The following is a 10,476-nucleotide window of genomic DNA, read 5'->3' on the forward strand; positions in this document are numbered from 1 at the left end:
AAGATATTTCATAATAAATAATTTCTAATAACTTAACAAAACTTTGAAATGTATTATAGCTATTTTTTATCATTATGAAAATAATTAAATGGGACTCTACAGTAAGCTGCCAAGTGTCTTCTTTCAAATGAAGACCATACTTCTGCTTTTAGTCCAAAGGATTCATGAGCTATATCTTTTTTTAGTCTGGGTATGCCAATTTTTTATTTATTTATTTTTAAAGCGCCAGTGCTGGCTAAGTTACACCCTAATCTTTTGTTAATGCTCTTGATTCAACCTGTATTTTGCATTTGCTATTACAAAAGCAGCTTCAACTTAGTGTGTCACTGGTGCTGCTGCTAAGACATGTAATGAAGCCATGAATCCATAAAAACCTGCTTTAGTATGCCAGCTAGTAGTCTCAGCCTCAGATGGCGTTCTCACAGACCATCTGCAGTTTGTTCACTGACTGCCTGATTCATATTACACTTTTTTTTTTTTTTTTTTTTTTTATTAATTTGTGTTTCTTCTCTAAATATTTATTATTATTATTATTATTATTATTATTATTATTATTATTATTATTATTATTATTATTATTATTATAATTAAATATGTTGTTTTATTTTAAAATAAAATCAAGATCCATTTTATTATTTTATTTTTATTTATTTTCTTTTATTTGTTTATTTTCTAAATATTTATTATTAGTATTATTTAAGAAAATATTATTTTATAATAAAATCAAGATCCATAGCTGTCAATGAATGTTAATTTGGTAACTTATTATTATTTTTATTTTATTTTATAATTGTATTTTATTTAAGGAGTGATGAGTGTCAATGAATGTTAATTGTATTTATCTATCTATTTATCTATTTTATTATTGGTGGTAGTGTTAGTAGGAGAAGGAGGAGTAGCAGTAGAAGTAGTAGTATATCTTAAACTAATATAATAGGTTGCACAGAGAAGAGAAATGTACAGAAATTATTTTGGTTTGAAATTATGAAGAATCTATAACCAAACCTATGTATTAGTGATTGCTCAATGACTGTTATCAGACATGAGATGTAAGAAATCAAAGAACAGATTTACATACATTCCTTTGACAGTAATTGATGTTTAGCAGTCGCATGTCTTGAAATAACTGAAGAAAAGCTTGTGTTTTTGAGAGCTCATCATTTCAGATTTGAATGGCTTGAATGATAATTCACATGTTATTTTATTTTTCTTGAGGCTGGTAAATCGCTTGTCTTTGTAGTAATTGCAATTGTGCAGTTGAATCCACACCCACAAACGTCTGAAAAGTGCAGTGAACAATAGCTGGTTGGGTCTTTTGCCTTTCTCAGGAACCGCCACATGATTTAATATGTGACAGGCAGACAGGGGGATTCAGAGACGTGCTGATGTGGCCTTTGTTGCTTGCACTGTATGAAAATAATTTTAGGTTGTTGCACTAGTATTCCACTGAGACCTTACAGAGAGAATGACAGGCGGCACGGCAAGGAAGGCAGACAAAAAACAACTCGAAAATGAATTTTAGGGTCGTCTTAGTAGAAAATGATCATGTTATGTTCGTTTTGTCAAGATATTTCACACACAAAATACAATATGTTTTTGCTGTTTGCCTACAGCATGCATTGTGTCTAATATCAGAGCTTAGATCACTGATATTAACAATACACAGGAAAAAAAGTACACTTAAATAACTGATTTTGTGTCTCTATTATTGCTCCAAAATATAGAAATCATGTTTTGTAATATTTGCAATTTGTTTTGGACTACCTATTTTTAAGTGCATTTGGGAAATCGCATTAAAAACGGTGTATAGTGGGGCAATATGTGCAAAAAAATCATAAAGATTTGTTATCCAGTAACATGCATGTAAACTACGATGGAAAAACATTTACAGATTTAATTCCTTGATGTCCAAAAAAAGAGACTTTGCCTCAATAGTAGATGTGATTGGATAATTGGTTGAATTGCACAGCATCTCAAATGTTGGTTTTATCATTCTGAACTGACTGAGCCAAAGTCTGTCATCAAAATGATTTGGTTTATTTCCTCCCAGAAGCATCTCACACAGTTGCGTTCCCAAACACCAGGCATACGAACGCAAGTTGACAGAGTTTATTGCATTTTGCGTGCTTGCTTTGAGACGAAAGTCATTATGATGTAGGAGTAAAGAGTCACAGTGGCTTCTCCGATTGCATCAACTTCCATTTTTATTACAGATATTTTGCGGCAACTTCCCAGGAAGTGATTTTATTCTCTTGAACGTGGGATGGAAAGGCTGCTTTATTCGCACATTTTATGTGATGTTCCAATTTGGCGCACAAGTTAAATGTGCAGCTTTGGATAAAAACATAGCTAGTGACATTTTTGAAACATGACTTAATGCTCAGTTGTAGATGTTTTTCTTTAACCAGCAGCCATATCACCCTGTAGCCCAAGACTGGTTTTCCACTGAAGCTAAGCAGGGCTGAGCCTGGTCAGTACCTGGATGGGAGACCAAATGGGAAAACCAGGTAGCTGCTGGTAGAGGTGTTAGTGAGGCCAGCAGGGGGTGCTCACCCTGTAGTCTGTGTGGGTCCTAACACCCCAGTATAGTGATGGGGACACTATACTGTCAATGAGCACCGTCTTTCGGATGAGACGTTAAACCGAGGTCCTGACTCTCTGTGGTCATTAAAAATCCCAGGATGTCCTTTGGAAAAAGAGTAAGGGTGTAACCCCGGCATCCTGGCCAAATTTGGCCCCTGTCCATCATGGCCTCCTAATCATCCCCCTCTCCTGATTGGCTTCATTACTCGGTCTCCTCTCTGCCATAAGCTGGTGTGTGGTGAGCGTTCTGGCGCAATATGGCTGCCGTCGCATCATCCAGGTGGATGCTGCACATTGGTGGTGGTTGAGGAGATTCCCCCCTTCAATGGAAAGCGCTTTGAGTGCCTTGAAAAGCGTTATATAAATCGAACACATTATTATTATTATTTTAAAGTTCTGTCTTTAATTCATTTTACGAAGACAGCCGCTTGGCTTTTAGAGATGCAATAATTGCAAATGTTAAAAGCCAATTCAATAATAGCAAATGTTTCACTAATTAAAGTTTTTGGTGGGGCTATTTTCAGTATATTCATGCCTGATGAAGGTCATGAGACTGAGAAGTTTTTGATACTTTCTGCAAATTTTATCTGCCCGCAAATGTCGTTTAGGAACTCTCAATACCCTTGGACGGGCCAATCACATCGTGTATAGAGTCGGCGGGCGGGACCATAATGACGACAGCCGAGTTGCGTTTGCGTGCTTCTAGTAAATACAGAAACTGGTGAACGGCGGCTGTCTTTCGAATCAGCTTTGACTGCGATTCTGGAAGACTTGGAGTTAAGCTTTTCTTTGAGAAAAGAACGGCACTGAAGTCATTCTTAAAAAGGGAAGATGTGTTCGGAGTTTAGCCGACCGGATACGGTGAATGTTTAATCTATCAACGAGCTCTGTTTCACCTTCGTTGCTCTGGTTGGTGTAGAGCTATCCTATCGTGTGCAGAGGGAGTTTGAAAGACAACCATTTATCCCGCCCCTCGGATTGAGCCGTCAATGGTGAGTTTCCAGACCAAACATCTTGACATTGACTCTATGCCTTGGTAATCCCGCTCCCCTCATGGAAATCTGTTGCGCTGGTCGTGTTTGACCATTTGTTTGTCGGACGTAGCAACAGTAACTAAGGGGGACTGGGCTCGGGGAAAGGCTAATAACGCCTTTTTCGTAAGTTGAATATGGAAGGGGTCTATTAAGAAGCTAGATATTTTATTTCTTAACTTTTAAATATGGATATCAAATTTTCAAATTTTGGGCTGGCATTCGCCATTGTATTGCTTGGAAGAGCCAGGATTTTTTTTTTTTTAAATATAACTCCAATTGCATTCTTCTGAAAGAGAGAACGGCATACACCTATGATGGCTTGAGGGCGAGTAAATCATAGGGTAATTGTAATTTTTGGGTGAACTATCCCTTTAACATTTACAGCATGTGTGCAAGTATGCGCAACTTAAGTACACTACTTGACAGTTTAATGATTTTTTTCTTTTTTTACTAGTGTAGTGTGTATGCTCCTGTCGTCTGCTGTGTTCAGACTTAAGTTTACTTTGATGTTTGCTACATTCAAGGAGTGTACTTTCCTGGAGCAGATCAAATAAAGTTATAAAAACAGTTCATATCTGACCGATTGCATTCATTTTTGAAAATGTAGCCTTAGGCATGTGCAGTAATATTTAGAAGTAAAGATGCAATGCATCGTGATAATTAATTGAATCAAAAAAATCATTGACATGATAATCATAATCAGATTAAATCATGAGACCAGTGAAGATTCACACCCCTAGTATTTGGAAATGATCCAGCTGCTCCTGTGTTGTTTAATTGCATCCATCAATAGATTATGCCCAGAACTTTCCTCTCTCAATTCCATTCTCAAGCTAATTCTCCCTGTTTAGTAAACATGGCCCTAAATTTGCACAATAGAGCCCATGCAATAAATCATAGATAAACTACTTCAAATTATTTTTTTACGTTGTCTAATGAAAATTTATAGAGTATAAGAGGGGCCATTGTGTTCAGCCTTCAGGCTTACAGGGAAGGCTTTATAGAGAGGGCCACTGGATTGCAGGTCTGTAAATATGCATTTTCAGAAATTTCATAGGGGGTCAGGGAAGTGTAGAATTATTTAAGGGTCATGCAACTGCCCTGAGATGAACATATCCAATTCTCATTCGTCTGGCTTCTTGTGAAGGCTTCTGGAGAAAGGATCTGTAAAATGTAGCAAACTTATAAATCTGTTTTTATTGCAACACTTGTAAAATTCACCCTAAAACCCAGTATGCAAAAATATACACTTAAGGAGGGAGTGGGGGAAGTCAATATCAGTGCTTGGTCTTTAAGGGTTATACTGCATGTGTCATTGTTTAGGGAGTGTGCTTTGCATTTGTTTTTGGTACTCATTGGAAATTCAACAAAAACAAGTTAAATGGATCCATCCAAAAATATATAGTTTATTAGGATCGTGAACTTTTCTGCCTGTGGTACATTATGCAGTAAAAACATCATGTAGTTTCTGTGTCTGTTCCTCAATGGTGTTTTTTTCCAACAGTGACGACATTTTCAATTCAATACAAGAAAAATCCAATGGATGCCAATCAGAAGGTTTCAAGATGGATGCCAAACAACCAGCAGTCACTTCCATTTCATCCCTGCTAAATATAAACAATTTGGTGTTCAGTGAATGTCCACTGTGGAAACTATTAATGAAAAACCTAATAGCAAGGTTGTGCCACAACTCTTTTGTGGCAGTTTGATTGAATTCTGAGAGCCGAAGACCATGAAGAATTGCTAAAAGCTTCTGCGGGTCTCCACACAAAACCTTTTTCTTTGCTCATAGAATTTTCAACAGAAAGGTTAGGTATTTCTTCTAATTTCATCTCTTTTTCGCTGTGTGGAGCACCTCTCTGGTTTCACCCGCACGGAGTGCTATTGATCCCCGCCTCTGGCTCACAACTGTCAGTACGCGCTGGCACATCCTTGTGCTGATGGCAAGGAAGGGCTTTTAGAGGGAGTGAAATCAAAAAGCAATTTACATGTTTTTCCCTCACTCTCAAACTCTTTCTCTCTTTCTCCCTCTTTCCTCCCACAGAACTCCTGTCAGCCTGTCACGAGTTGCATTGCCGTTACGGATGCATCATGACCAGAAACGGCACATTCTGCTTCTGTGCGGATGGATTCGAGGTGGGAGAGGATGGGCGTAGCTGCAGAGGTAGGCGCTCTCAGGGTCATGGCAGACATCTCAGATGAATGATCAGCTTTGGGCAATGAGGGGGGAGAGGGGTGGCCGTCCATCCCCTGGGTGTCTTTTCACACCTCCGTCCTGCTTTATTTGACGTGTGGCATTGAATTCAGAGAGGTCAAAGTGACTTCTTGGCCTGGTTTGACTTAAATGAGACCCTCTGAGTATGACATCGAGGCTGGTTGTTGTATACAATGGTAAAATATAGCTCAACCATAGCCACTTTATAACAAATTTTCCCGGTATAGCAGAAAACAGGGCACAGGAAATAGTTAATGTGGATAATCAATTACGTTATAATTGATAACGTAGATTTATTTCTTTAAAGTGATGAATTTGTTCAAAACCATTAATATAACATTTGAAATCTATCTATCTATCTATCTATCTATCTATCTATCTATCTATCTATCTATCTATCTATCTATCTATCTATCTATCTATCTATCTATCTATCTATCTATCTATCTATCTATCTATCTATCTATCTATCTATCTATCTATCTATCTATCTATCTATCTATCTATCTAGATTTTTCACAGTATTTTAAGAAATCCTCAGTGGCAAATTCATGACTGGAAAAACATTTTGATTTTTTTTTAGCTAATCTTAATATCATTTCAGTTCTAATTTCTGAGTATGAATTATCAAACGCATTGAAAGACAACAATATACAAGCACTGTAAAAGGTTTTGCCACAAACTCAACTGAGTAGCTTTATTTTCTGCATGAGATCACACGAGTCTCTTCAGATCATACTGTACATGAATTATGAGCTTCCAGAACTTCTGATTTGAGACTGTGTGTGACCGCATTATTGAACTCACAAACTGAACATCAAAATAAAAACAGTTAAAATAAAACAAATACGTTTAAATCAAAGCACTCTCTTAATATTTAAAGTGCAAAATGGACCAGAGCTAAGAGGTGGTTACAACTACACAGCCCAGGCTAAGAGAGCTTTGGTATTGGGAGACGGTATGTAGCCTAATTTGCACAAATCAGGGAAACTTGTGTGTGTTTTGATTCACGAACGCACATACTCTGTATAGAGAGCGGCGATGCTGAATGCGCATTGTACAATATAACCTCATGTCTACACTGAAAGCAAGTGGCACAATGGGACGAAAGACAATACAACCCATTATAATCAGTGATGTTGTCTATACTGGATGCATAGCCCAATAATTAAAGGTGCATTATGTAGAATTTTTGCAGTAAAATATCCAAAAACCACCAGGCCAGTGTTATATATTTTGTTCATTTGAGTCCTTACAATATCCCAAATGTTTTCAACTATTTGTAAATTGTGAGAAAATTACTATTTTTATATGGAACGTCATATCTGAATTACCCTCGGTTTACTCTTAGCAGTGTGAACAAGTGTCACAGCAGCCGCTGAGCGAACACACATGTAATGTAATGTCATAACATCATTTTAAACACACACATCCATGCGCACTCATCCAACAGCGCTCGTAGCTCGACGAGTCGAGACTGTTTTCCAAGATGGTGCCTGTTTGTGAACAAATGCGCTGTGTTTATAAAGTATCTTCTTATTAAACTGTTTGTACTCTTACAAAGTTCTCTATGCTTCGGTTTGCATGTAGGGACCCTCATTATGCTACTGTGTTAGTGTGAGGCTATTTTTAGCCTTGTTAGTGGTATGAACTAGCGATTTAATTTCACTACCCTATGCCCCATAGACTAGTGTTATAAGCTAATCTGTTTTTAGAGATAAAACTCTTTACATTCGATTTCCATGAAAAACGAATCACAGAGAACGATCTAGTCTGTAACCATCTGTTAATTGCACCTAGGTTCATTTCTCACCGGAGTTGTCCTTTAACTAGTCATCTAGAACATGAACATGTCAAAGAAATGAAACCAAAGACCTTGTAATCACTGATGACTTTGCTTACAGTATGGAATATCATACATATCGCAAGTTATTTTGGCAAGAAAACAACATGCAACCAATTTCAAGGATATTTTGACTAGTAGTGGGCTACTCATAGCCGGATTATATCGGGTCTATAGTTAACCGAGATGGTGAAAGGAAGATTTGCTGGGTATCTATTAGTCTATCTACCATTCTATCTAAACTGAAATCCTAATAGAAAATGAACCTTTATTTAAAAGTTAAACTCTGACTTTGACTGACCATTTTTTGAAGGAAGTAAATTAAAACATAATTTTTTTTACATGTCTGTACCATGTTCGTAAAAGGTTCCTCTGGACGTTCAACCAAGACAAATCAGTTAATCACCTCTGGAACATTGCACTCCACTACAGCTTTAAAAGGCAACACTCTGGAGACTGATGCATAGCAGGACTTGCCCGGAGATACTAGGTGGCATAGGGAGAAGCCACCGAGAGGCCACATTAAGTGGATTTTATGTATTTGGGTCATGTTTGAGCACACCTAATTTGTCATAAATGACTCTTCCTCTGTGTACAGATCATGATGAATGCGCCATGTACGGGACATGCAGCCAGACCTGCATGAACACCTATGGGTCATATCGCTGCAGTTGTACAGATGGGTACAGCCTGCAGCCGAACAGACGCTCCTGCATAGCCAAACACGGTAAGAGCATGATGAATTAATGACCAGGGATCTGCATAAGCCGCCTGAAATGTTGTCACGTCCTGATATTGTTCTTTCACAAGAGTGCACCGAGTTGAAACAAGGTGGATTATTACTCTGTGTGATATGAATGAAATTAACTTACAGCAGCACAGCTCTGCTTCAAGCCATCTTTGGAGCTGGTAATTGTCTGACCTTGAAAAACATGCACTAATGTGTGCTTCAGAAAAACGCAATGATGATTAGATGTTGCGTGTATCTGAAAAAAAAAAAAAAAAAAACGTAAAGGGATTCTTGTCAGTGATCGCCATGTAGATAGGAGAGTTTACACACAATGGTCAGAAGGGCTATGCTTTAAAACCTGTAACATTTTGAGTCAATAATCCAATTACACAAGCATGACTTATATGTAAATTTGAAAAACCATTTTCAGTTAATCATAAAAAAATCATTCCCCCTCTAGATGGCCTAGGCTAATAGGTTCCTTAACTCAACCTGCTTATAATCACATTGTCATCTATAGGGAACATCTGATTGGTTCCTGCTGCATCAGTAGCCAATGAGCTTGCGTGCTCAACCTTCAAATACTTGGGATTTGCCTTAGAAGTGCAGCTTCTCAGAAACCCTCCTCCTTCCCCAGCTCCACCTGTATATGTCAGCTAAGGCTAATTCATGTACGCTATATTGTACAGCAGCAGCATGTCTTACGTTCTCACAGAAGCATTCTGTGTATGTATTGGCAGTAGCAAGTCCCGTGTTTGCTCTGCAGCAGCGTAGATATCAACATTGTCACACCAATTACAGCTTACCAAACAGTCGTCATGACAGAATTATAATTGTAAATGGAATGGTAAATGGACTGCATTTATATAGCGCTTTTATCCAAAGCCAAATCGCCGTCGGTGTATGAATGGGTGAATGTGAGGCAAAAATGTAAAGCGCTTTTATCCAAAGCGCTTTACATTTTTGCCTCACATTCACCCATTCATACACAGACGGCGATGTCAGCCATGTAAGGCGCCATCCAGCTCGTCGGGAGCAGCTGGGGTTAGGTGTCTTGCTCATGGACACTTCGACACTTGGTCAGGTGGAACCGGGGATTGAACCCCCAACCTTTCGGTTTGTAGACAACCTACATGAACCACTGAGCCACTGCCACCCCATATTTGTATAATAGTTGTTGACCAAAATATATTTATAATGAATTTACTGCAAATTAATAGTCTGTTTAATGACATTGTGACAACATATTTGTTTAAATAGCTTCAAATCTTTCAGAATAAACCATAAAGCTCAGCCTCTCATTCCCATAAGAACCTGAACATTGAGGCAGTTTGCTTTGGACATTCTGCTACAGTCCTTATATCAGTGTTGTTGTGCCAAGGGACAGAAATAATGGAGCTATTGGTGAAAGATAAGCCAGACTTTGAGGATTAAGTGGAGGCTGGGTTTTATGAAGAGCAGGGCCTGAAGGACAGCTATTCTCTGTCTTTATCAGGCCATGCCAATGATTACTTGCCTAATGGCACCTGCCTGTGAGAGTGTCTTCCCACCAGCCACAAATCCAATCAAGTTTATCATTAAATCGGCTGCTTTTGTAATAAGGGGGTTTTGTAGGGAAAACACTCACTACAATTCTAAATGGATTCTAATCCCTTTTGTAGATTGGTCAATTGTTTGGGCTCAGGTAATTGTAGTCGTTTTAATAAAAAACGTGATTCAGTACCTTTTTTTTTCTACAACTGTGAGAAATATTATAAAATAAGGAGCAAATGTGTTGCATATTAAAAATGTTAGTAATAGGAAACTATATAGATTACAACAGACACATTGTATAAGAGTGGATGGAGGTTGGATCATTAATACATTTTATTTCTCTCCACATGTGAACACTGTTTATCAGGTTTACTGAATTTAGCTTGGCTGCTGTGCTGTTTTTGTTCATAGTGTTTTACAGATTGTCAAAGCGTCAAATCAAAAGCTGTATTTGCATACATTTTGAATCATAAATGTTGTGAAAATATAATTTGGATGTTATAACTGACTGAGACTATCTTGGAAATTACACGCGCCG

The 10,476-nt window shown here is 37.9% G+C and overlaps 1 protein-coding gene and 1 pseudogene across 13 annotated transcripts in view; both read left to right on the plus strand.

The window, feature by feature from the left end:
- Nucleotides 1–10,476, plus strand: part of lrp1bb (low density lipoprotein receptor-related protein 1Bb) — a 442,399-nt gene that overhangs the window by 206,121 nt on the left and 225,802 nt on the right. For all 13 annotated transcript variants that reach the window (XM_067444216.1, XM_067444217.1, XM_067444225.1 and 10 more), the window contains 2 exons: nt 5,662–5,781; nt 8,274–8,402. In XM_067444216.1, the coding sequence (XP_067300317.1) occupies nt 5,662–5,781; nt 8,274–8,402 (249 nt within the window). The remainder of the gene's footprint in view (nt 1–5,661; nt 5,782–8,273; nt 8,403–10,476) is intronic.
- On the plus strand, nt 2,404–2,520 carry LOC137076218 (5S ribosomal RNA; annotated as a pseudogene).

The sequence above is a fragment of the Pseudorasbora parva genome, chromosome 5, assembly GCF_024679245.1.
Source record: "Pseudorasbora parva isolate DD20220531a chromosome 5, ASM2467924v1, whole genome shotgun sequence".
Classification (NCBI taxonomy): Eukaryota; Metazoa; Chordata; class Actinopteri; order Cypriniformes; family Gobionidae; genus Pseudorasbora; species Pseudorasbora parva.